Source organism: Poecilia reticulata, chromosome 13 (genome assembly GCF_904066995.2).
Source record: "Poecilia reticulata chromosome 13, P_reticulata-male-v2, whole genome shotgun sequence".
Classification (NCBI taxonomy): domain Eukaryota; kingdom Metazoa; phylum Chordata; class Actinopteri; order Cyprinodontiformes; family Poeciliidae; genus Poecilia; species Poecilia reticulata.
In genome coordinates this window covers 31,922,740-31,950,596 of record NC_088842.1, presented here as the reverse complement: position 1 = coordinate 31,950,596, position 27,857 = coordinate 31,922,740, and the positions used below count along the sequence as shown (strand labels likewise).

Below are 27,857 nucleotides of genomic sequence, written 5' to 3'. Positions count from 1 at the left end.
TGGCCCGGGGGCCGCTTGTGGCCCTGAGAATGAGTTTGTGTGACCTTCAGCATGGACTTTTGTGTTGAGTACAATAATAAGACTTTTCAGTTTATTATTATTTAATAGAAAGTCATGCCACAAACATTCAGCGACTTTTTACCAAGAAAATTCACATTTTTGTTGCTGGAAACAGTTTATAGACTAAAACATCAAAAAACATGAAAAAAAGTTAAATAGCTGTAAACATTAAAACAAATGTTAGACTAATGTTGATTTGATCAAAATATTGATAAACACTGTAAAAACACAAAATCTTACCAAGTTCTTTTTGTTTCTGCTGGGTGATTATCGTTTTGCTTCAAGACAAAACTAACATGCAAGTAACTTTTTTATGTTTAAAAAACTTGATATTGATGAAAAAATTCTGCTTCCAGTGGCAAATTATTTCACTCATCACATTATTTCCATTTAAAGGAGAAATAATGTGCCAGGGCAAATATTTGTCATCAAAATTAACTAGTTATTAAACTTCTTTATCCTGCTGAAAAGTTACTTGTAAGTTAGTTTTATCTTATTTCAAGTGAACTAAGTTATTCCCTCTAGAAACTAGACAAAAATATTTGGTGAAATTTTGAATTTTTGCAGAGAAATAAAAGACAATAAAGTAAATTTAACCCCAGATCCCTTTCATGTTGGGTGATTTTTGGCCAAAGGGAGAAAAAGAGAATCTGAAGCATCTTCTCTCCATTTCTCCTCCAGAGGAAAATGAAGCAGAGCGGCTTTTATTGAAATAAAAGTGACTAAAAAAAACGAATCAGCTGCAGCCGCGCGACTAAATCTGCCTTTACACGGAGAGTTCATCAGATGAAAAACCCTCGGAGAGCAGATCTTCATTTTTATACCACCTGGCTGTAACATCGGTCACCCCAGGCGCGTTTCCCTGTAAAGAGCAGGTTTCTTCCTCCCACTCACTTTCCCTTCATGCCCTGTTTATTTAGCCTCAGCCTCCAGTAACTCAATGAAAGCAGGCGCTGCTGCTTCACGGCGAAGCGCCGGTTTGCTGCTGAAAAGGCAGATTTTTATTGCATTTCTTCATTACGCCAACATGGAAATGTAACGCTTTGTCTCCGAGATATCAGCAGCTCATTTATCCACAGGGTAATTGATTCACGGACGGCGCCGTGAAGAGCCGGGCGTCTATTTTCTGCTTTATGAGTTTAATAAATCAGGCTGACAGACAGCCGGATCAGAAGAGGCAGAAATATCTTCACAGGTCGCAGATTTCATCTGGCAGCGCATTTCACCTGCAAACAGAACATTTGAGACTGAAATCACAGTTTTTTTAGGAAAAACTCACAAACTTCTGAGTTTTAAAAGTAAAAAAAATATTAAAAAATGCTAGATAAAACTCTGAAATTTTAAGATTAGCATCATAAATGTTCTGGAAAGAAATTGGAAACTTCTGATCTTGAAAAATTGAAAACTTTCCAGGAGAAACTAAGAAATTTTAAGATTAATCTCAGAAATAATTTTCTGTAAAAAAATCTCAGATATTTCTGAGCTTTAAAAGTCAAAGACTTGCTAGAAAAAAATCCAGAAATTTTGAGAGTGAACTCAGACATTTTCTGGAAAAAACAGGAACATTTCGGAATTTTAAACGTTAATTTGTTTGAAAAAACGTAGAAATTTTAAAATTAATCTCAGAAATTTTGATAAAAAAAAAACAACTTTATAGTTAATTTCATTTTTTGTTTGTGTTGCTTTGTTTATTTATTTCGGATATTTAAAATGTCTCCCAGTTAAAGTGTTAGAATTTGTTCTTTCATTATTATCATTACATTACATGAAAATGGCTTCAAAACAACAATATCATCGTTTATCGCGATAACTTCCAGAACAATTTTATTATTTATAATCCTTCTATTCCTCCTTAAACCCAGTGAAACCTGCAGCCGTTCACATTTGGAGATAATAAATAATTAAAGCGAACCTGAAGTGATTAAACTCTCCATGGAAACACGACATTCATCAGAAAACACGGCGGCAGATCCTGAGGCGTTCATGAGTTCAACCTTTAAAAGTTCAGAGTTTTATTAAAAAGTTGTGAGTTTCAGTTGCTGCTGGTTTGTGCCAAACGTCAGAGCCTCTTCCGTCGCCACATGATTGATAATTAATGCAGAGAAACAGGAAGTCCCATCGTAACTAATGTGGCTGCAGTGGAGAGAAGCCGCTGCAGGGCCGGCCCAAGACTTTTCAGGGCCTGAAGCAGGTTTTAATTTGGGGCCCCTGATGCTGGCGAGTTTTATTACGGCTGAACTATCGATTTTAACCTGACAGGAGGAGCAAACTGAACTAAATATTTAGGTTTTAAATGCAGGTTGGTGTTTAAGTGTAGAATATAAATCTGTCACAATCAGCAATTAATCACATGAAAAATTTAAATAAGGTCAATAATTTACATTCTGATTATTAATGTTTTTTAAATAAACATTTTTGTTAATACATTTTATTTATGGTTTTGATTGTAAGTGGTTTTTATTATGTTTGTTTTATTTATTGTTTTTGTTTTTATTTTGGATAGTTACAGTATCTATAAGTTACATGTTTTAACAAAAAATCATAGTTTATTAGTTTATTGAGAGCAAAATTACATTTTTATGCCTTTATCAATGTATTACTTGAAAAAAACTTCAAAACAACATTATTATTGTTTATCGCAATAATAACAGGAGCGATTTATCATGCAGTGAAATTAGTAACAAGCTTAGTAGTTATATATTACTTTAATTATTTGAAAACAAAATCAGCTGATTGATGCTAAATCTAAGTAATAAATTAAATTTGATGATTCGCGATGCACCGATTTGAAAATCTGGGCAGAAATTGCTGCAATCAGCTGATATTTACCAATAAATATTTCATTTTGCAAAACCTAATCACTAATTATCAATATTGACTGACTGGTATTATAGTTTTAAATTGTGATGTTTTTATCCTCCAGTTATGAAGATTGAACCAAACTCTTGTATTTTACTGAAAAGTTATTTTTCAATCAGTTTAGTTTTATTTCAACCGAACTAATCTACGATCTACGTTTTCGCATAACGTGTAGTTGCCCCACTGCCCAGCAGTTTAATCTGCTCTCTCTTATAAATAATCCTAATCTCCTTTACTGACTTCCTCTGCGTTCACACTGCAGCCGGAAGTGTGAACTTCCGGCTGAATTTTGGCAAATCTGCCAAAATTCAGATTTGCCAAAATCTGAATTTTGGCAATTCAGATTTTTTTGCCGGTGCCGTTCACACTGCCAGTAAATGCGACCTGTATGTGTTCTGCAGTGTAAACGGGCAAACGACCTAAACGTGTCACGCATGCGCACTAGAGGGCGCCATAGCGTCAGCGTTCTCAGTGTTCTGCCAACCGTCATAAAGAAGAAGAAGAAGAAGAGCTCAGTGTTTGCGGAAGTAAACATGGAGGCTAACGGTGGAGCTTAGCTTACATATTTGAAGTCGTTGTCCGGCAGGAGCAGCAAATTAACAACTTAATCCTCATATAATCCGTCATGGTTGTTGTTTTTCTTCCTTTCTGCGCGTTTCAGGAGCAGAATAGTGAGATTTGTTGAGAATCAGTGACGTTCAGTTCGGATGAAGGCGACCTGAACGTTCTGGTCACATTTGAATCGGATACGTATCGGATATGGGTCACATTCTAAAGGAATCCGACCTGAGCTGTTCACACTGCCATGAAAAGATCGGATACAGGTCGCATTATGTCAAAAACAATCGGAATTGGGTCACTTCATGCTGCAGTGTATAGGCACCCCTAATGGAGCCGGAGTTTCTGGAAGAGTTTCTGCCGACTGAATTAAATAAAGAGTTGAAGCAGGAGAAAATCTTTTTCAGTCTGAAGCTGAAATCTCAATAAAACTGACTCCTAGTTTATATTTCAGTTCTTTGCTGCAGATGAATCACTGCAGCATCGCTGCTTGTGCCTGAAAGCGTCTCTGTGTCTGAGTTGCTAAGCAACAAGTTGTTGTTGTTGTTGCCCTGAACGTAAAAACCTCCAGAGGTTTGGAGGAGAAGAGAAAAACACAATCAGCCGAATCAAAGGCTCAGGATCAGCAGCAGGATGCAAATTTCTGATCGATTTGATTGAGGAAACTGCAATTAATAAATGAAAAATTATCACATTTTAATTGAAAACTGTGGATCAATTTTCAATTCAGAAACTTTTCTGCTGCTAAATTATTTAATGAATCGATACATGAGATCAAAAACAGATATTTATTGGTTTTAATTTATTTATGACAGCATTTCAGGGACAAAGGTTAAAAACATGGAAAATTTCTGCAAAGATTTTGAGATTAATCTCAGACATTTTCTAGAAAAATCTGATATTTTCTGAGTTTGAAAAGTCAAAACTTTGCTTGGAAAAAAACCCCTAAATTTTAAGGTTAATGTCAGAAAATGTTAATAAAAAAACACACAAGGAAATTTCTGAAATTCAGAAATTGAAAGTTTTCAATTTTTGGAATTGTACATTTTCAAAAGTAAAGAAATTCAAAAAAAATTTTCATAAAGATTTTTGGGATTAATCTTGAAATTTCTGAGTTTTTTTTTTTTTACATTTTTTTTTTTTTACATTTTTCATCTAAAATGTTCATAATCTGCTTCAGATTGGACCAAAGTTCAGCTCTGGTGTTTCAGGAAATGTTGAATCTGATTTTCTCATTTCATTTAATATTTCACAGTTTTTATGATTTGAGGAATAATTTGTTTATCAAGCTGCAGCATAAAACCTCTGATCAGTTTTTCCTCCTTGATGGAGAAACTTGTGTGTTGGCAACATTTACTGAGCAAACTTGGCAACAAAGAGTTTTATGTCCTCAATAAGTTCTTATATTATTAAAGAAATTATATTTTTAATGCACTATTTTAAATCTTTTGTATATTTGCGAAACATTTTCTCCATTTATAAGTGGACATAATATAAAACACTATATACATTTTTGTTGTGGAATAATTTTTTTTGTAAATGTTTGAGAAGTTTTGTGGCTTTTGATGTGGAGAGACGGACCTAAAATATTCCAAATACAGAATATCTGCAGATTAAATGGAAAATAAATACAAATAATCAAATAAATCCAAATTGAGCTTTAAATTATTTTCTCCTCCTGATTAAAATCTGTTTCTGCTTTTTCAGCTTTAATTACCTTCCTAAATAAATAAATAAACATTTTTGGCCCTGACTGCGCTCCATATGGGAACCTGATGAAGACGCAGGTGTGTGTGTGTGTGTGTGTGTGTGTGTGTGTGTGTGTGTGTGTGTGTGTGTGTGTGTTGGTCTCCTGCTGAATCACAGATGTCTTCATTTGTAAATTCGCCAGCTCTCGCTGACATTATCCTGCAAAACGACACGAATCCACCAAGAAAAAACTGAAAACTATCCAGGAAAAGGTCAGATTATAATCCCAACCTCACAGCTCAGATTATTCTGATCTGCAGCAGATTATTCAGATTATTTTGATCTGCTTTGTGCTGCAGAAAACCAGCCGGGTCTGTTCATCAGGAACCGGTTCAGTTTGCCGACCCGGCTGATCGTTTTTAAGATAATCCTGCAGTTTTCTTCATAATCCCATCTTTTCATTTCTGGATTCACTTCAAAACTGTTTCCTCCCAGGAACATTAACATCCACAGCCCTGATATTCCTCACTCATCAAATTCGCTTTAACTCCGTGAACGAGCCAACGCCACAGAGGCGGCCCAGATTAAATCCAATCCAGATTAGACCGTCCTTTATTCCCAATTAGAGAAGCAACGAATGGAACCCAATCAATCAATCAATCAATGAATCAATCAATCATCGCTACCTGAAGACAGTTTGTTGCAGAACCTCTCTGCTTGGTTTTCAGTTTCAACTTTTACAGATTTTCTCAGTTGTTTTGTGAATTTCTCCAAACTATGTTTGTTAAATCTCTGAATTATTTTGTTGGTGCAAATCAGAAAGAGATTTATTATTCCTGCAAACGACAAATGCAAGTTATTATGTGCAATTCTCTGCTTTTTTCTGCATTTTTAATTCTTATGTCATGTTGATCAAAATGTAATTCATCTGTTGAAGCGTCTCAACATCCACAACATTTAAATAAATCAGACTTAACTTGAAAAGTGCTTGAAACAATTGTTATATTTGGACATTTCAAAAGTAAAAATTTCCTTTTTTTTTTCTAGAAAACAACGTGGAAATTTCTGAGCTTCAAAATGTGAAAATCTACAAGAAAAAAATAAGAAATTTTTAGATTAATTTCTCAAATTTTCTAAAAAAAAAAAAAATTGGACATTTCTGAGTTTCAAAGGTTGAAGATTTTTGACTTTTGAAATGTTTTTTCTGGAAAATTTTGAAATTAATCTTATAATTAGTGAGTTTTTTGGCAGTAGGAAAAAAAAGATCAGGAATGAGGGACGGATTGTTTTCAAAAGGTTTTTTTTCAGGAAAATTCCCACCGAAAAAACAAAGAAATTCCCTCAGATCCGATCATCACTGAAACATTTTCACGTGGGAGTTTAAAAAACGTAGAGTTGGGGGCGTGGCCAGCAGCAGCTGCTTGGGATTTAAAGTGACAGTAACCCTAAAACGCATCAGAACGGAATCTGATTCTGTGCAGAAAATGTTTTGTTTAGACCACATTCGTTCCCAGAAGCATAAATAAATCCGAGATAAAAACAAAATGGCGTCGCTGTCGGACATGAAGCCGTTTGTTTCTGTGTCAGTCTCTGGGATAAAGGCGGCTTGTGAATCAGAACATTTTGTTTCAGCGTCTTCAGGTGGAACCGATCCGCCCGAGGCTGAAGGCCGCCTGAAATCTGTCAGTGTCAAAGTTCATCGACCCAAACGTGGTAAACAAACCTGATGTGTCATTATTTATTAAAAACAAACTCAGGCTTCCTGCGTGTGGAAGTGTTTATCTTTGTCACGATTTAAAGCTTCATCTAATGAACGGATGAAAAAAAACTCTGGTGACGACATGAAGCAGGCCGAAAACACTGAGCAGCAGGAAGGATTCATCCCTCAGGGCCTCTGAGGTCAAAGGTCAGGAGCTCAGTGTGGGACAACATCCTCTGGACTGACGACATTTTTATTAAACTAACAGCATCAACAGAAATAAAAACATTTTTTCCTTTTTTAATATGGAAAAAATGTTTTATTAGTGAAATAATCTGCAAATGGAGCCATTAGTTATTTTAATGAATTAATTATTTACCTAAAACAATCATATTTCCTGCTGAAAAGTGAGTTTTGTCTTATTATCTTTACATTGAAGCTAAACCAAGAATACTTGGGCTTCACTGCAAAAACTCAAAAAAAAAATTTATATCTAGTTTAAATATAAATAACTCAACAAGCTCAAAAGTCACTTTATGTTAATTTTGATTTATTTACGGTGTAAAAAAAAGATATTTATGCTCCAGAAACTAAAATCTGTTGGTTAGATTTTGTGTTTTTGCAGTGCAGATTGGAAATAGGTGTAAAAGCAGCAACTAAAATAAATGGGAGTCGATACGAAGTCATCAGTTTGAGTAGAAGGTGTGTGTGTGTGTGTGTGTGTGTGTGTGTGTGTGTGTGTGTGTGTGTGTGTGTGTGTGTGCGGCCTGCCCTTACTGATGGACGACCATTTTCTCTGATCGATCGTCCCACGGGAACTCGACCCCCGCCCGATCTCCCCCCCCTCATCCCCGTCACCATGACAACGGACCGCCCTCTGATTGACGACGCGGAGCAGAGCCTCCTCTGGGCGTCCGGCCCCTCCCCTCTCCTTTATCCCTCCTCTTCCTCCTCCATTCTTTCTCTCTTCCCCTTCAGCATCGTTTCTGTTTTGTTTCTAAGTTTTGCTGCAGCTGCTGTGTCACTTCTTCCATTGGACCATTTAATGTTTAACGCTGCCGTCCGTCCGTCTGTCTGTCTGTCGCAGACGTCAGTACTGAAGAGTGTTGATGCAAAACAATCCTCCACACTTATTACCTTTAATAAATCCTTTATTACTGTCAGAATTATAATTTGTACAAACACTTGGTGCTGAATTAGATTTAGTTTCTCAGTTTTGAAGCCCAGACAGGCAGAACCTGCTACAAACAATTAATATTCTGCTAATGTTGATAAAATCACTGTTTCACAGTTGTGATGTTTTTTAATACAACATTGTAAAACAATAAGAAGCAAAAAGGTAAAAACAATTTGTAGCCATGAGAATCAATAAAATCCCTCCAGGATAACAGGAACATAAAAGCTTCGAGGATCTTAAAGTTGAAATGGTTTCGGTTCCTTGAGTGTTTAGAAGAACTGGGAGGAAACCAGCAGCCTGGGAGAAGATGAACACATGAATTATAACAGGATGAATCAAAACAACCAGGAACAAGCGGAGAGCATCCAGAGTTTTCCTTATCCGGGTTTTCTCGGCCGCATGTCGGTCCAACCGGCTGCAGAAACGATCAGCTGCATGAGACGCACAGAAAAACGGAGAATCAAACTAAATGTTTCACCTGCTGCTTTTTCTGGATCCACTCGTCTGTGTGGTTCGATTTACACACAAAACAAAAGGATTTATGTCTTATGACTCTGCAAAAACACAGAATATTGACAAGTATTTTAGCCTGGGTTAGTGAAAACGTCCTATTACATTTAATTAAGACAAAACTAATTTACAAGCAAGTTTTCAGAAAGATTTTAAGTCAATAATTCCTTAATATTGATTTTTGTAAAGTACTAGTTCCACCGACAGATTATTTCACTTTTAACAAAACATTTTCACAACTTATAAGAGAAAAAATCTGACAGTGGAATTACTGTTTTCATCACTATTAAGAAATTATCAGCTTAAAACAAATAAACTTTATTCAAGTTTACTGAGGTATTTGCACTAGAAAGAAACTTGGCAGATATTTGGTTTTGTGGTGTTTTTATGAAGCCGTATTAAAACCTCATCACATTAGGAAGATCAAATTTACACAAAAACCAGAAATTTTCTACAAAAAACAAGGAAATTCAAAAATTAGAAAAAATCTGAAATTTTTAGCTTAATCTGGGACAAAAAAAAAAAAAAAAGAAATCAAAATTCTGAAATGTCAAAATATTGCTGGAAAATATCCAAAATGTTCATGTTTTGTTTTTTTAAAGTTTGGAAATTTCTTGGTTTGAAAAGTCAAAAACTTGCTTAAAAAAACAGAAATCTTTTGTTTGGTTTCATGAACTTTCTTGAAAACGCAAAAGCACTTCTGATTTTGAAAAATAAAATAAAAAACTGGCAAAAAATATCAGAAATCTTGATCTGAATCTCAGAAATCTTAGAGTTTTAAGTTTTGCTTAAAAAGATCTGAAGTGTTCAGATTAATTTCAGAAACTGTTGAGACGTCTTGAAATTTTTTTAGTTTAAAAAATTTGCTTGAAAAAATCAGAAATGTTGAGTTTAATCTCAGAATTTTTCTAGAAACAAATGAAAATTTCTAAACTCAGAAAGTGAAAAGATTACAACTTTTCAAACTCAGAATTTTCCTATTTTCTGAGTTCGGAAAGTGAATTTCCGTGATTTCTCTAGAAAATCCATGTCTGTTTTTGGAAATCTCCTCTAAGTTCCTCTTGCTGAACGTTTTTGTCTGAAATCTGTTCTTGTTTTTGCAGGTGAGCTCGTTGCGCCGCTCTTAGATCCCATCTTCCTCTTCCTCCTCTTCCTCTCGCGGCTCCGCCATGTTTCCCTTCGCCTGCCCTTCCTCCTTCCTCCTCCTCTTCCTCGCTGTCCTGCTCCCCGCCTGCCAGCCGGAGTCGCAGCGCGTCGACCCGAGCGCCGAGCCCGACCCGCGGACGGCGCTGCCCTCGTCGGCCGCCGCCTCGCTGGCGCCGTCGCTGCCGTACGGGAACAGCTCCACCTCTGGCGGTCCGGATAAGTGCAACAAGCCGACGGTTTGCACCGAGGGCATCCTGCTGCCGGTGTGGAAGCCCGAGCAGCCGGGCCTCGGGTACCAGGTGGCCCGTGCCGTTGTCTACTTCGTCTCCCTGATGTACATGTTCCTGGGAGTGTCCATCATCGCTGACCGCTTCATGGCGTCCATCGAGGTCATCACCTCTCAGGTGAGCAGAACCGGGAGGGAAACAGAACCAGGAGCTTTAAACCAGCTCAGGTTGCTACAGTTTAAAGTTTTGTTCTGAATCTAATCTTTATCCACAACTTTTCAGGCTGCTGGAGGTTTTTATTTTTATTTCTGATGACATTCACACAGATTGTTTAGATCTGTTTTCGCCCCATGTGACATATTTAAAGTGTACATATTTTTAAAAAGCTCATAAAACTTTAGATCCATTTTCGACAGTCTAGAAAAAACAAGACAATCTCTGAGTTTTAAAAATCAAAAATTTGCTAGAAAAAAACCTCAAAACTCAGAAATTTCTGGAAAACAACATGGACATTTCTGAGCTTCTACAGTAAAGTACCAAAAATAATCAACTATATAGTTGGAAATAATTTGTTTATGTTTGTAAAGTGCATCTTCTCTATGCTGAAGTTTGGGACAGACTTCCAGATAAACCTGTAATTAATTTAAAATCCTGCAGGCAGTCGTCCCGCTGGCCCTGATACGGAGAATAAAACCTGAAACTGAAATGTGGCCGATGTGATGAAGGTGTTAGTGGAGATTTAAGAGCTTCAGATAATCTGTTCTGGGTTACAAGGTTCTGATTCTGGACACGCAGAACAGCAGATGAATGTTCCTTCGCTATGAGAGCTGGATATCAGAGAATGGGGACATTTTACAGTGAAATGTTCTTTTAACGTTTTAACGCTCAGTTTGATGCCAGGCCTGCTGGACTTTGTGAGTCTGTTGCAGCGTCTCGCCCAGTTCAGCTCGGTAGATACGGTGGAACGAATCCAAGTGTGATTGGCCGTTATGGAAATAAGTTGGAGGAAGAGACGGTAGCAGAACCGCCGTCTCAGAGTTGAATGAGGACGGCTGATTGTCCATCTGGGTCAGAGTAAATTAAAGTCCGGTCACGTTCCCATCCGCCTCCGATGGGAATCGGCTCGTCTCTTTAGTACAAATCTCTCAGTTCATGTGTTGCTTTTCCTGAAGACATCACAGGGATTTATGAAGGTCATTAGATGCAAATGATGATAATCCATCCATTTTCTTTCACCCTTGTCCCTCAGTGGGGTCAGGAGGTGCTGCTGCCTCTCCAGCTGGCGTTCCGGGCGAGAGGCGGGGTCACCTGGACAGGTTGCCAGTCTGTCGCAGGGCAACACGGAGACACACACACACACACTCACACCTAGGGACAATTTGGAGAGGCCAATTAACCTGACAGTCATGTTTTTGCCGGAGTACCTGGAGAAAACCCACCATGCACAGGGAGAACATGGAAACTCCATGCAGAAAGACCGGGAATCGAACCCAGAACCTTCTTGCTGCAAGGCAACAGCTCTACCAACTGCGCCACTGTGCAGCCCAAATGATGATAAATAAACCAGAAACCGAGGAATTAAAATGAATTACTAGACAGCAGGAGTCATTTTATAGACTTTTGTCAGATAAGTTCTAGTAAACGTTCATAATTTCTGACTTTAATTAAGGTGATTAAAGATAATGATACTTAATTAAAGTATCATTACTTTAATTAATGATACTTTAATTAAGTATCATTACTTAATAATACTTAATTCTGACTTCTGAAACTTTAACAGAAACTGCAGGTGTGTCTCTGTGTCTGGTGGATTTTTGGTTAAAACATGTTTGTTTTTCATTCAGTGGAAGAAAATCCAGAACTTTGACTCAAGTAAAAGCAGAAATACTTAATAATACAAACTCGAGTACTTTTATTGGGCTGCACAGTGGATCAGTGGTAGAGCTGTTGCCTTGCAGCAAGAAGGTTCTGGGTTCGATTCCCGGCTCCGGTCTTTCTGCATGGAGTCTCCATGTTCTCCCTGTGCATGGTGGGTTTTCTCCAGGTACTCCGGTTTCCTCCCACAGTCCAAAAACATGACTGTCAGGTTAACTGGTCTCTTCAAATTGTCCCTAGGTGTGAGTGTGTGTGTGTGTGTCTCTGTGTTGCCCTGTGACAGGTGACCTGCCCAGGTGACCCCGCCTCTCGTCCAGAACGTTAGCTGGAGAGGCACCAGCAAGGGTGTACAGAAAATGGATGGATGGAAGTACTTTTATTATGTAAAAATACTCCTAAAAGTAATTTTTTTCAAAAACATTGGTCAGGTAGATGTACCTGAGTAAATGTAACCAGTTACAGCTCTGCGCCGCTCCTCAGGTGTGTTCAGGTGACCAGTGTGTGTGCTTTGCAGGAGAAGGAGGTGACCATCACCATGCCGAACGGCGAAACGTCCGTGGCGACAGTTCGCATCTGGAACGAAACCGTCTCCAACCTGACGCTCATGGCTCTGGGCTCCAGCGCTCCGGAGATCCTGCTGTCGGTGATCGAGGTAAACGCCGTCACACCTCAGCGTCGCCGGGTGTCCGACCCGACCCGACCCGGCTCTCACAGCCTGCGCTCCTTTGCAGGTGTGCGGTCACAACTTCGAGGCCGGCCAGCTGGGACCGGGGACCATCGTCGGCAGCGCCGCCTTCAACATGTTCGTGATCATCGGGATCTGCGTGTGGGTCATCCCCAACGGCGAGTCACGCAAAATCAAACACCTCCGGGTGTTCTTCATCACCGCCTTCTGGAGCATCTTCGCCTACATCTGGCTCTACCTCATCCTGGCCGTCATGTCGCCGAGCGTCGTGGAGGTGAGGCCGCCTGTTTCACCGAGCAGCGGCGCTAATCCCACCACTGTCACGATTGGTAAAACTGCAAAAATACAAAATCTCACCAAGTACTTCTGACTACTTTTTAGTGCAAATATCTCAGCACACTTGAAGTAAGTCAAAACTAACTGATACAACTTTTCAGGAAAATATAAGAGCTTCTTCTAAGTCAATAATTTATTAATTTTGGTGAAAAGGTTCTTGTCCCACTGGCAGATAAATCCACTTTTATCAAGACATTTTCCCATATTATTGCAAACATCTAGTCACCATTTAATACATCTCACTTAAACAGGCAGGGTCATGTAGAACATCATGTTTGATTAATCCTTTAATCTCCATGGCAACCAATCAGATGGACCTAGCCCCGCCTCCGAGGCGCAGCTCCTCCCCCATTCAGCTCCTTCAGACTAACCAGCACCAATTAGCAAACACCTAAGGAGCTACTTCTAAGTGAAACTCTGGTAAAAGCAAAGGGTTAATAGAGGAGCCATGTTGGATGACTTCCTGGAGGCGGAGCTTCAGAAAGAGCAGGAGCTTCTTAAAGAGACAGAGACCAAATTTCAAGGCATTAAATTACAAATATAAATACTTAACAGATGTAGGACATTATTTCTTGATTGTGCTATAAAGTGGAACTATGAGCCTGTAAAACAAATAATACTGCCAGTTTAATCAGGTCTTTAGGTTTTGTTCTGCACCAAAGCTCTGTGACCCCTGCAGGGGTCACCAGGTCAACAGGTTCATGGATCTTTGTCCCTAAATCTCTGGCCGTTGTGTTTCAGGTCTGGGAAGCTCTGGTGACACTGCTCTTCTTCCCCGTCTGCGTCCTCCTGGCTTGGATCGCCGATCGCCGTCTGCTCTTCTACAAATACATGGGCAAGCGTTACCGTGCCGACAAGCGCCACGGCATCGTCGTGGAAACAGAGGGGGACCTGACCCCCACCAAAGGCGGCATGGAGATGATTATTGACGGCAAGCTGCCACGGGGAAGCACCATGGTTCCTGCTGAGAACGGCGCGGATGGAGCAGCGGGCGCCACAGCGAACAACATCGGCGCCGCGGCAGTCGCCAGGGGCAACCTGCCCAACTCAAACAGCGCCACGGTGAACATGGAGAGCGGCAGGGAGCTGGACGAGAGCCGCAAGGAGGTGAGACACAGAAAAACAAGTTAAACTGAGGAGAAGGAAGGAAGTTTAAATCAAAGGGTTCATTCAGTCCGTTTTAGTCCAACTCAAGCTAACTCTGCTCCGCCTACAAACCTCGGGCCGGGTTCGGTTTAAATGTGAACGTCAAGCGGATCGGAGGCCGCTCCAAAAGCAGGAAGTGGATTACAGCACAGGGCATTCTGGGTAAATACAACCAAAACACGCACTTTAGCCTAGCGCTAGCGGCAGACATGACTCTTAGACTTATGCCAACAGCAAAGAGAAATCCTCCAGTTGCTAAATTCTGACGCCTCCATCTTGTTTCCATCTGGTGAAGAAGGAAGTTGCTCTCAGTGTCTTCAGAGGTTTTTGTGTCGTTTCCTTCAGTTGTTCTTGGTGCAGCGCCCCCACAGGCCAGGAGGGGAACAGGTTGGTTTGACTCAGCAGAGAGAAAGAGGAATGACCTGACAGTCCGGTTGACCCGGTTCTACTGGAACCAGAACATCTGCTCCACCTCCAGCTGCTGTGGCTCTGAGTCAAACCAACCTGTTCCCCTCCTGGCCTGTGGGGGCGCTGCACCAAGAACCACTGAAGGAAACGACACAAAAACCTCTGAAGACACTGAGAGCAACTTCCTTCTTCACCAGATGGAAACAAGATGGAGGATTTTAGCGGTTGGAGGATTTCTCTTTAGGCTAAAGACCAGGAGCCATTTCTGCTCCTAGTGCTAGGCTAGCACGTTAGCTTTGGTTGTATTTACCCAGAATGCCCTGCCCTCTAGTCCACTTCCTGCTTGATGAGCGGTCTGTGGTCCTCCTGACGTTCATATGCGTATCTAAACCGAACCGGAGTTCACTTCAACTGAACTGAGACCAGAGTTAGCTTAGCATTCACACCTCACCAACTGAACCGGACTTTCTAAACAAACGGACTGGAGTTGGATTAAACCGGATTGAACTGGGCTGGAGTGAACGAGCCCTGAGAAATGCTCCAGTGGAACCGAGCGAACCAGGAAGTGACAGAAACCAGAACCCTGAACCCGGCTCGTCTTTGGCAGGTGATTCGCATCCTGAAGGAGCTGAAGCAGAAATATCCCGACAAAGAGCTGGACCAGCTGGTGGAACTGGCCAATTACTACGCGCTGCTGCACCAGCAGAAGAGCCGCGCCTTCTACCGCATACAGGTAAGCTCCGCCCACCTGCCTCACCGCACACAGCACCCTGAACCGCAAAGTCCCGCCCTAAACGCCGGGTTTGTTCGCCTCGTCTCCGTCAGGCGACCCGGATGATGATCGGAGCCGGAAACGTCCTGAAGAGGCACGTGGCCGACAGCGCGCGGCGCGCGGTGGTGACCGACGAAGAGGAGGTCGAGGAAGACGACCTGGCCGTCTGCAGCCACATCTCCTTCGAGACGGCCCACAGTCAGTGCATGGAGAACTGCGGCGTTCTCACGCTGGCCGTGGTCTGCCAAGGTAGGAACGGCACCGGGAAAATAAAACCTTCACTTCCTCAGCAGTTCAGGGGGATTTATGACAGGTAACAGGAATATATCGCCTCTTTTCACGAGAATAAAATATCCTTCATTATTCCTTCAGGTGGAAAATTGACTTTCAGTCCAGCCCAAATAAAGACAAAACAAAAAGACAACATAAGACATGAATAGACGATGCCTGAGGTCAGCCATCTTGGGAGGCGCTGGCGTTTCATTGGATGGGACAAAATAACAACAACATGAGGAATAAAGTCATGATAATATGAGAATAAAGATAAAATATTCCCAGAGATTTAGGAGCAACGCTGATGGATAAAACGTTTCAAAGTTCGGCCTCTGATGAGTTAAAAGATTAAATATTTCATCATTTGTGAATTTTAATTTTACAAGATTCTCAATATTCCTTATTTTAAATTGTAATACTTTTATTATAGGATTTCTCATAAAATTATAACTTAATTCTCGTAATATTACGACTTTATTTTAACTTATTCTGGTCATGACTACTTTATTCTCATATTACTATTATGACTTTATGTTCTTATTATTTTTAATTTTATGATCAGACAATTTCTTTATTGTCATATGGAGTTTATTCTGATGTCTGTTTTATTCTCATGAATAAAAGTCAGTTTGATGAGAACTTTTGGTTTTTAATAAAATGTGACTTTATATGCAGAACCATCTTGCAGCAGAATCTGATTTATGCACCAATCCTTCATATTTAAACTGTTGTGGCTCGTTGGCTTCGTGTGTCCACAGGTTTGATTTCAGAGAGATTTTAGAAACGACCTGAAACCTGCAGATTCACCCAGAAACAGAATAAACCGCCTGATGGTTCGATTTTTATCTGATTTTATGTTTTGGGTTTTCATCAGTGGAGGAACCAGGAACGTTTAATGTCACATTTCTCGTCTAGTGACTCCACAGCATGATGCTTCCTCCGCCGTGTTTGTTCTCCCGGTTTTCTGACTGTTTCTGTGTTTCCGGCCTGCAGGCGGTTTGGGGGAGAACACTTTCTACGTGGATTACAGAACCGAAGACGGGTCAGCCAACGCCGGGTCCGACTACGACTACAGCGAGGGAACGCTGGTGTTCAAACCCGGAGACACTCGGAAAGAGATCAAGGCGAGTCGCAGCGCGAATAAAACAGAAAAAGGTTCTACGGCCTGACAGAGGAAACATGAGAGCACATTTCTGCCAAAATACTCAGAAATTTGGAGATTCATTTCAGAAATTTTCTATAAAAAATTAAGATATTTCTGAATGTCAAACATTTACTAGAAAAAAAATCATAAATGTTTGAGATTAAACTCAAACATTTTAACAGATTGATGTCAAAATGTCATTTTTTCTGACAAATCTTTGACGACTCAATCTTATGAATTCCCTTGTTTTTTCAAGAAAATGTCTGACAATCATCTCAATTTTTTGGCTATTTTTCTAGCAAATTTTCAACATCCAAGCAAAAATTTTTTAAGTTTATCACAGATTTTTTCGAGAAAGTTTTGGAGTTTCAGAAGCCGAATATCTCCAACTTTCCAAACAAAGAAATTTCCAAGTTTTTTCTAGATAATTTATGAGATTGCGATCAAAATTTTGATTTTTGTTGTAGCAAATTTTTAACTTTTCAAACACAAAAATTTTCACGTTTTTTCTAGAAGCTCATGGTAATAAATCTGAAATTGTTTTAAAATTTTTCTATCCATTTTTTTTTATTAATCAATCTCTGAAATTTCCATATTTTTCCTAGAAAATTTCTGAAATGAAAGTAAAAAATTTTCTTTTAGCAAATTTTTGACTTGAAATTTCCCAAGTTTTTTCTAGAATAATTTCTGCGATTAATCCCAATATTCCAGAAGCTTTATCTACTTAACTTGCTCACAGGAAGTTTGTCAGCTTGTTGAGGGTTTGGTGAAATATCCAGGTAAATTTAACCAACAAATATTTAATCTGACAGCAGAATTTGAGTCAAGTTTTCTTAAATCAACCTGCAGTGAGACTTTGTTGACTGGGAAACGAAGGTTTTCACAGTTAGGAGTTAAATAATCCTGCCTCTGTGCGTCTGCAGGTCGGCATCATCGACGACGACATTTTCGAGGAAGACGAGCACTTCTTCGTCCGCCTGCTCAACCTGAGAGTCGGCGACGCAGAGGGGATGTTCGAGAGCGACGAGGCGGGCAGCACGCCCAAAGCCCGGCTGGTCGAGCCCCTGTTCGCCACGGTGACCATCCTGGACGACGACCACGCCGGCATCTTCACGTTCAGCGAGCGCCTGGTGCGCGTGAGCGAGAGCGTGGGCACCATGGAGGTGACGGTGGTGCGAAACTCGGGCGCCAGAGGCACCGTGGTTCTGCCGTACCACACCGAGTCGGGCAGCGCCATGGCGGGGGAGGACTACGAGGAGGCGCGCGGGGAGCTGGAGTTCACCAACGACCAAACCACGTGAGGCACAGCAGCTGTTACCACGGAAACGCACACACAGCTACGGCGAGGGCAGCTGAACAGGAAACATATTTTAGCAGAATTATTAGATCAAAGTCAGAATTATGAGAAAAAAATGCAACGTTCTTCACGAAATGTAAGCAAAACCGCAGCAGCATGAAATTTTAGCGCTTGGAGGATTTCTCTTTAGTCTTTGGCTGAAAACTACGAGCCATTTCTCCAGCTATCGTTAGGCTAGCTCGTTTGTTCTGGTTGTATTTACCCAGAATGCCCTGCGCTGTAATCAACTTCCTGCTTTTGGAGCGGTCTCTGGTCCGTTTGGTGATTATATGCATTCGGACTGAACCAGAGTTCACTTCAACCAAACTCAGACCAGAGTTTGATTAGCATTCATACCAAACCAAACAAACCGGACTTTGACTAGGCAAACGGACTGGAGTTGGATTAAAGCGAACTGAACAGTTAAAATAAGGACAGATATTTGTCATCTGTCCACTTTAAGCTAAACTTTTCTGCGTTTTTAACCCCGTGAGTCGTTGTTTTAATTAATTCCTGTCTTCTTCTCTGGTTTTTGAGAAGTTGGCCCCATGTTTCTATCCTCTGTGGCTCCAGACAGCCTCTCATCCTTAATTCATCAGGCTGACTGGAGGGAAGTCCCGGTGCCGTTAGCAGGAATGCTAACAGAGATTACCGTGACTTTATGTAGCGCTGTGGCTGCAGATTGATGACACAGCAGATCCTGCAGCATTTTACTCACCGGGCAAATAAAAAACCCAGTGAATTCCTCCTGAATGAATCCAATTACGGTACATATTTTGTTTTTCTTTATTTTTTGAAGTGAGATCATGGCAGTGCAGTAAAATACAAATTTGTTTCAAAGCTATAAATGTTCCGTGTGCATAACTCGGTGGAAGCGAGGAGACGGTCAGGCTTAAAAATAAAAAACTCCCATTTTCGGAGGACTGGTTGAACATTAAAGCTGCATGTTTTGGGGAGAAGATCCAGACGTTTTACTCAAGTAAAAGTAAAAAGTCCAGCGTAGTAAAAATACTCCTAAAATTAATTTATTTCCAAAAAGCTACTCATGTAAATGTAAGTGAGTAAATGTAACTAGTTACTAAGCGGCTCCGGTTATTGACTGTGTCGTTACATTCGGCTCAGACCATAGACATAATAAAAGGATAGACGCCTCATGGCCGCTCTCGCCTATTGTCGCTGACGAGATGTAGGGCGGCCATCTTGGAGCGGTCCACCACTCCACTCAGCGTTATGTGTTTAGCAGCACAATGACGTATCAGCGCATTTAATCGATCAAAACACGCTTCTTTGTTACTGGAAACTTTATTCAAACATCTATCAAAGCTACATTTATAAACAATTGTATTATTTAAGCATGTTTTTAATACAGAGTTCACCTTATTTAAATATGCTTAGTGGCTATAACAATAGAATAGGAATGGAATATTCTGATATTGATGTATGATGAGCATTTTACAAAGCACACCGTAATTTATTTAATAAATTATTTAGAAATATCAATACATATTTATAAACTATACAAACACAAATAAATAATAATTAATACTGAATAATATATATTGGATACATGTATGTATGTATGTATGTATGTATGTATGTATGTATGTATGTATGTATGTATGTATGTATGTATGTATGTATGTATGTATGTATGTATGTATGTATGTATGTATGTATGTATGTATGTATGTATGTATGTATGTATGTATGTATGTATGTATGTATGTATGTATGTATGTATGTATGTATGTATGTATGTATGTATGTATGTATGTATGTATGTATGTATGTATGTTTTTTTTTTTTTGTATTTTATGTATGTATGTATGTATGTATGTATGTATTTATGTATGTATGTATGTATGTATGTATGTATGTATGTATGTATGTATGTATGTATGTATGTATGTATGTATGTATGTATGTATGTATGTATGTATGTATGTATGTATGTATGTATGTATGTATGTATGTATGTATGTATGTATGTATGTTTGTATGTATGTATGTATGTATGTATGTATGTATGTATGTATGTATGTATGTATGTATGTATGTATGTATGTATGTATGTATGTATGTATGTATGTATGTATGTATGTATGTATGTATGTATGTATGTATGTATGTATGTATGTATGTATGTATGTATGTATGTATGTATATACATACATCTATATAGATATATATATGTTTTTCAGCCGACGAGTTCTATCTTCAGAGATTGAGTCCAAAATCCGATGTGAGATTCATCCGTGCTGCAGTGAATCCGTCTCTCTTTATAGATTTTTCCTCTTCTTCCTCACATCGTGTCTTTATGAAACTTTCAAAACAAAAACGGAAGATTTGGGATCTTACTAGTGAAAGAATTACATTTAAATAATAGTCTTTACCACCTGTGTAAACTTTGCTGGTGAATGTTACAACACATAATATATGTTACATTGCTTCATGTCTAATATAGGCTCTTGTGTCAGATAATCTAAGTCAATGTTAGAAATAATTTTTTTTAGATTTACAGAATCTCAGTTAGCCTTCATAGCGGCTGAACCCCATATTACACCAAGCACTGTAGCTAATATTAGCTGGTATCTCGCCGGTGGACATAAATACAGTAAAGTAATATTATAATCACAATATATACACAATAATATGTCCATCTTACTTGTGAAATGTTGTTTGTGGAGCCCTCACATCAATAGTCCATCGATCAGAACATCAATACCCCTCAGTGCTGAGGCATCTTCTGCTGTTTTAGTTGAGCAAAGTAGGAGGGAGGACCGCTCCAAGATGGCCGCTGTATTTCCTGCGCCGGAGCAGCCAATGCGGCGTCTACTCTTATATTATGTCTATGGCTCAGACGGGCAGCTGGCAGCCATCAGAGAAGCAGGAAACGGAAACCAGTTCGTGTTTCGCTCCTGCAGCGCTCGCCCCCTGCTGGTGGAAGGTGTTCACTGCTGGTGGCGCTCTGTGTTTGTGCTCCCTGCAGTCAGACCCTCCAGGTGAGGATAATCGATGATGAAGAGTATGAAAAACACGAAAACTTCTTCATCGTTCTGGAGGAGCCGCGCTGGCTGAAGAGAGGAATCTCAGGTGAGGCAAAATTACTCAAAATCACATGAAATCACATAAAACATGAAAACTTTAATATGGTTAAAATGTAAGTTTGGTGGTTTACTTTAGAAACATTTGTAAGCAACTTTGAACATTGCAAGTACTTTTAGTCAGGTTTCTGGTGCAAATGCATTATTACACTTGGAATAAGTGTAATTTATGTAAAGTGCAGTTGCACATGAAATTTACACTTAAAGGTTTGTTAAAATTGCAAGTTTCAGTTGTTAACTAATTAACAATTGACATTAATCTGTTAGACGTGTAGTTTTACTAACTAAAAAGTTAGGAAACTAACTTAAAAGTAATATTTCAGCAACTTTTTAGGAGTTTGTTTTAATAGTTCCTTAAAATTGAGTTAAAACCAACTATTATTTAAAACTAAAAATAGTGAGTTAAAACGCAGTTACTTAAAGCTTAGTTTTAACTATATTTTAAAACTTTAATTAGGTTTAACTAACTTAAAAGTAACTTTTCATCAAATTAGGAGCTTGTTTTAAGTTAATAATTCCTTAATATTTATAATATTTCACTTACAAAAAGACATTTTTCCATATTTTCGGTGAAATAATCAGCCAGTAGACAAACTTATTCCTCAAATTTAGCACAATATAGCAAATTTTCTTCATATTGTATTTTTTTAATCACTTAAAACGGGAAAAACACTTTATTATATATTAAAAATAATCTTAAACTGGACCTAGTACTTCTTTTTATCTATACATTATAAGTGAAATGATCTGTTGGTGGATCTGTTCATGTTTCTTATGGAGAATAACTGATTGTGTTATTTTGTCCTCAGCTCTGCTGCTTAACCAAGGTAAGTCTGATTATTCCTCTGCTTTCAGCTGAACCTCATTAGACTGGTCAGGAAATGTGTGTTCGGCTTAATCCTCTAATTATTTTCACATTTTATTTTTACGTAGAATATCAGAACGTAATGCGGATTAGATTCACTCCTCTGTCACATTCGGTCTGCAGCCCAGAGGCTCATTTAATCACAGAAAACTGTCCTGAATATGCAGCCATCAGCAGATTTGTCTCAGATTAATTAAAGGAGTCTGCGGATGAATCCAGCCTGACTCCGCTCTCTGCCTGCATGCCAAGCGGCTCCAGATCATCATTTCTGTTTTACCTGCATAACTTCAACATTTCCTTTGAAGATTTATTTGTTTTCACCAACAAGCAGCGTGAATCCCAGCACTGCACTGCAAAAACACAAAATCTTACCATGTATTTTTGTTTAGTTTCTAGTGCGAATGTCTTGGTGAACTTAAAATAAGACAAAACTAACTTACAAATAACAGCTTGTTTAAGTCAATAATTCCTTAATATTCATTTTTAAAAGTTCCAGTTCGACTGTCAGATTATTTCACTTAAAACACGAGAAAATTAGTTGATAAAAGTGAAATAATCTGACAGTTTAAGTGGTTCTTTTTCACTAAATGTAAGGAATTGTCTACTTTAAACAGACTCCTGTGTCTAACTGAAAATCTTCTTTTTTAGTTGGTTTTGTTTTATTTCAAGTGAACTAAAATATTTCCACAAGAAACTAAACAAAAGTATTTGGTAAGACTTTGTGATTTGCGTGTAAACGTCTTCTGGCTCCAGATCTCCTGCACTGACAAATATGTGAATAAAAACAACACTTCCTGTCAAAATACGTTTGTTACAAAACTACGGCAACAGAGATGGGACACGTTTAAAAACGGCAGAAGTTTGACAGAGAAAAACGTCCTGCTGCAGTCAGGAACCTCAGTGTCCCTGTTCTGCCCCCTGATTGGCTGCTTGGGCTGTTCGTCCAACGTGAGCTCTGATTGGTTGGCGGAGGACCAGTACCAGACTGGGCCAGGAGCTGGCAGATGGACTGGGAGGGGGTGAGCCCAGCAGAAACAGAAACAGTTGCTGCTTCCCGCTCTGCTCTGCTGCTCCTCAGATTAACTGGTTTCCTGTTTAACCCGCCTTTCCTCCGGGATTAGAGGAGAGTTTGGTTCAGATTACTAATACAGATTATCAATTTAAATGATCGATCCAGAACACAGAGAAGGAGATGATGTGGCCAATCGGTTTGGTTCTGTTGGGGCGGGATTAAAAAGATTATTAGACTCCACCTTTCATCATGAGCCATCCATCCATCCATCCATCCATCCATCCATCCATCCATCCATCCATCCATCCATCCATCCATCCATCCATCCATCCATCCATCCATCCATCCATCCATCCATCCATGTTCGAATAGAAACCATTTAGCTCAGTTTAGTTTCTGATCTAAACTCTAAACTGTTATGAATTTAAAAACTTCATGACTCAGTTTTTATTAAATCTGCAGATTAAAGTTTGTTTCTGTCAGATTTCATCCTCGCATCCGGCTGAAACGCTCCAGAGTTCAGACCAGCGTGTGATCCGGGCTTTGAGAGCAAATCTGACTTCACAGGGATTAACAAAACGCTGAAGTCTAATCTGTTATTGATCCTGGATTTAGAGGGAAGACGTGACGGCCATCTTTGAAGCTCATTGCTGCGGTTGTTTGTGTGTTTTTGCCCTCCTGCCCCTCCAGAGGCGGCGGAGGGGCAGCTGAGCGCCGAGGAGGAGGAGGCCCGGCGGATCGCGGAGATGGGGAAGCCCATCCTGGGGGAGCACAGCCGCCTGGAGGTCGTCATCGAGGAGTCCTACGAGTTCAAGGTGCCGAGTCACTGCTTTCCCTGTGCTGCCCTCTACTGGCCACCTGCATGCACTGCAACTGCAGCCTCTACCACCCAACCTGAAGTTTCCCCCTCAGACAAGTTTTCAGCTAAAGAAAATTTGTCTAGAGCCACAAATGTTTGGAGAAAAGACAACCATAATTTGTATATAAATATTTACTATTAGATGTTTGAGGTCATTTTAAAAAAACTTCAGCATTTTATTTATATTTTTAGTTGTTTTTTAAGAACAGGATGAATAAATTTTCTTCTGCAGGATGTGGAAGCTAATGTTAACAAAAAAAGCATTTAATTTTCTACATTACAAGAAAAATAAATGGTAAATATTTTCTAGAAAATCTCAGAAATTTAGAGAAATCTTCTAGAAAAAACATAAAAATTTCCTTGTTGGTTTTTAATTAATTTTTTGAAATTGATGTCGCAGCTCAGTCTGGGCTTCCCCCATTCACCTGGATTTTTAGTCAGCACACAGAAGGAGAAGTTATAAACGATGGCTTTAATTTTCTGCTATTTCAGAATGGTAGTTTGCCCGTAGTTTAGCAGTAGTTTAGCGATAGTTTAGCCTGTAGTTTAGCGATGACAGCGGAGGAAGTGAACGAAGCCGTTCACTTCACTTCTAAATACTGAATTAACATTTGCAGCTCGTCCCGGTTTGTGTCTCTCTGATTGTTTACAGCAAAGGAAATTTCCATCCAGCTTCGTAGCGTCGAACTGATTCGTTACATACGACGAATGTAAACATTTGGGTAAAGTTTAAAACCTCAGGCCACGTCTCCAGGACGTTTCTCAACAGGCGCTCGTTTCCCAAACCACCTGGACGAAGCAAAGTGTCAGACTAGCTGGACTGTTTGTTGTTGTTTTGTTTCACCTGTGCAACAATAAATAGCCTATAGAAATACATGTTTTTCACATGTTTGTTAAAGCATCATGTTATGCTAGCTGCAGTGCAACAGAGAGGAAACGACAGGGCTAAGACCCGCCTTCTTGCTCTGATTGGTTGGTTCTAATTAGTACTGGGACGAGGCAGAGGAGTCGATTTTTCCACAGCTTATTTGTCGCATAATAAACCGTCGTGACATAGTGACAGTTTCAACAAATATGCTAAAAAAATAAACTTTTTATAAAAGTTTCCTATTGAAACTTTTAAAGGTTTATGAATCGTTGCTTCTGATTGGCAGAGCACAGTGGACAAGCTGATCAAGAAGACCAACCTGGCGCTGGTCATCGGCACTCACTCCTGGAGGGAGCAGTTTGTGGAGGCGGTCACCGTCAGCGCAGGTGATTCAACATGGCCGCCTGCGTCCAGCATCAGCTGCTCAGACCAGTCTGAGTCTGTGGAGTGATGAGTCTAATAAAGATGTTATTTTTGTCTTTATGGCAGAGGTTCCCAAACTGTGGGGCGCTGCCCCTGGGGGGGGGCGCCGTGCCATTGCAGGGGGGGACACGGGAAGCTGTCTGGATGGGAAAATAACAAACAACAAAACCCTGAACTCTGTATGCGCTGGGTTTTTACCTCCTTCACCCTGACGTTCCTTACCTCGGAGCGCCGATCTATGTTTTCGCATCCACCTGAATAATGTGTAGTTGCGCCACTGAGCTAAAAGATGACTAGCTAATATCAATACAGCACCTTAAGCTTGTTAACAAGTAGCTTGTAGCTATGTTCAACTACGATTCATTTTGCCCCCGCAAAAAGTTGATCCCCCATCCCCCTCGCTCGCATACATCGTCCAACCATGCATACATCGACAGCTGCCATAGGGAGGGCCCAGGAGAAATAGTTTGGGAACAACTGGGGGGGCCCAGGAGAAATAGTTTGGGAACAACTGGGGGGGCCCAGGAGAAATAGTTTGGGAACCACTGGGGGGGCCCAGGAGAAAAAGTTTGGGAACCACTGGGGGGGCCCAGGAGAAATAGTTTGGGAACAACTGGGGGGGCCCAGGAGAAATAGTTTGGGAACCACTGGGGGGGCCCAGGAGAACAAGTTTGGGAACCACTGGGGGGGGCCCAGGAGAAATAGTTTGGGAACCACTGGGGGGGCCCAGGAGAAATAGTTTGGGAACCACTGGGGGGGCCCAGGAGAAAAAGTTTGGGAACAACTGGGGGGGCCCAGGAGAAAAAGTTTGGGAACCACTGGGGGGGGGGGGGGGGGGCAGGAGAAAAAGTTTGGGAACCACTGGGGGGGGCCAGGAGAAAAAGTTTGGGAACCACTGGGGGGGCCCAGGAGAAATAATTTGGGAACCACTGGGGGGGGCCAGGAGAAATAGTTTGGGAACCACTGGGGGGGGCCAGGAGAAATAGTTTGGGAACCACTGGGGGGGGCCCAGGAGAAATAGTTTGGGAACCACTGCTTTATGGTCACTATTTGACGCCACGGTTTGGAAAAATTGTGATTTTTACACAGAATGTCAAATATCTTAGTTCATTTGATGCAAGACAAAACTAGATTACAAGTAACGTTTTATCAAAATATATGAGCTTGATTAGAGTAAATAATTCCTTAAAAACAGTGAAAAGATTCTGCTGAAACTGGCAGATTATTTCATTTATAGCAAGACTCTTTTATCATTTTATATGTGAAATAATCTCCCAGTGGAACCAGTACTTTTCATCAACATTAAGGAATTATTTATTCTAAAAAAGCTCCCATCTCTCGCTGAAAAGTGGCTTGTAAGTTTGTTTTATTTCATAATAACTAAGAAATTAGCTGTAAAAACTGCACTAAAAATACTTGGTAATATGTTGGTTTATCATCACTGAGCTCACGTGTTGCAGATGAAGTAAAGAAGCACAGATATGGAGATTTGTTTGGTGGTTAAAAGCAGGTTAAGCAGCTTCTTATTCAGGGCATGAACTTTGTTTTATTTAGGTCAAAAACACTGCAAAAAATACAAAATCTTACCAAGCATTTATGTCTGTTAGTGCAAATATCTGAGTCCACTTAAAATAAGACAAAACGAACTTACAAGCAACATTTACAAACTTGTTTTAAGTCAATAATTCTTGAATTTTGATAAAAAGCTCCAATTCTTTTCACTTATAACACAGGAGGATCTTCTTGTTTTCTTCATTGGGCGTCTTTTACTGATGGCTCAGGTTTCAATAAAGTCCGCCCTCTAGTGGCAGTACCAGCCACTGCAGGCGGTATTTGATCCAGTCTGGTTGGAGGTCTTGACCTTTTGACCTCTGGTGCAGGTGATGGAGACGATGAGGAGGAAGGGCGAGAGGAGCGGCCCCCGTCCTGCTACGACTACGTCATGCACTTCCTCACCGTCTTCTGGAAGGTTCTGTTCGCCTGCGTCCCGCCCACAGAGTACTGGAACGGCTGGGCCTGCTTCATCGTGTCCATCAGCGCCATCGGCTTCCTCACCGCCATCATCGGCGACCTGGCGTCGCACTTCGGCTGCACCGTGGGGCTGCAGGACACCGTGACCGCCGTGGTGTTCGTGGCTCTGGGAACCTCCATCCCAGGTGGGTCTCAAGTTTCTCTGCTTCCTCTATGTTCATTATATCTATATAATCTATATATATCTATGTATATCTTCATTTTGGACCAGCTGGAGCTTTCTGTCTTTGCTTCTTGTTTGGAATATCTTTGCTTGAAAATGACTCTGTGGTTGAAATATGTCATTTTTTCATATTATTAAACTATTTTCAGTTGCTTTGTGTTTTTATTTTAATGGTTTTATTTTTATTTTAGTATCAATGTGTGGTTTGTGTCTTTTTGTGGCTGTTTTTCATCTCGTCTGTTCAGTTGATTTTGGAGTTTAGTGCTTCTTCTGCTAATTTTTTAATTTGTTTAGTGAGTTACTGTTAGCTTCTGTACAATATTTTTGTGTTTAGCTTCTGCCCATTTTTTGTGCATTTAACATTTATTAGCATTTATTTTCTGCTTTTTATCCTCGTCTTGTGTTTAGCAGTTTACCGTTAGCATAGCTAAGATTGTTGCTTAGCCAGTTAGTTGTAGTGAAGATAACTGTTTGGTTAGCTGGGGCCTCAACTGGACATCACTGCTGCTGACTTTAGAGCAAACATGCATTTTCCATTACAACAATGGCAGCCATTTTGAAAATATTTCTTCCCGAAAAAGGAAACACAAGATCAAGAAAATATCTGTGATTTCATGGGTCTAAGTATGTTT

The 27,857-nt window shown here is 40.1% G+C and overlaps 1 protein-coding gene across 5 annotated transcripts in view; it reads left to right on the top strand.

The window, feature by feature from the left end:
- slc8a2b (solute carrier family 8 member 2b) overlaps positions 1-27,857 on the top strand; it is a 103,171-nt gene that overhangs the window by 70,806 nt on the left and 4,508 nt on the right. For all 5 annotated transcript variants that reach the window (XM_081614888.1, XM_081614887.1, XM_008426675.3 and 2 more), the window contains 13 exons: positions 9,656-10,102; positions 12,315-12,452; positions 12,532-12,759; positions 13,563-13,928; positions 14,983-15,108; positions 15,201-15,396; positions 16,414-16,544; positions 17,488-17,861; positions 20,890-20,993; positions 21,814-21,831; positions 23,572-23,696; positions 24,895-24,994; positions 26,912-27,187. In XM_081614888.1, coding sequence (XP_081471014.1) covers positions 9,722-10,102; positions 12,315-12,452; positions 12,532-12,759; positions 13,563-13,928; positions 14,983-15,108; positions 15,201-15,396; positions 16,414-16,544; positions 17,488-17,861; positions 20,890-20,993; positions 21,814-21,831; positions 23,572-23,696; positions 24,895-24,994; positions 26,912-27,187 — 2,563 coding nt within the window. In that variant the 5' untranslated portion in view covers positions 9,656-9,721. The remainder of the gene's footprint in view (positions 1-9,655; positions 10,103-12,314; positions 12,453-12,531; positions 12,760-13,562; positions 13,929-14,982; positions 15,109-15,200; positions 15,397-16,413; positions 16,545-17,487; positions 17,862-20,889; positions 20,994-21,813; positions 21,832-23,571; positions 23,697-24,894; positions 24,995-26,911; positions 27,188-27,857) is intronic.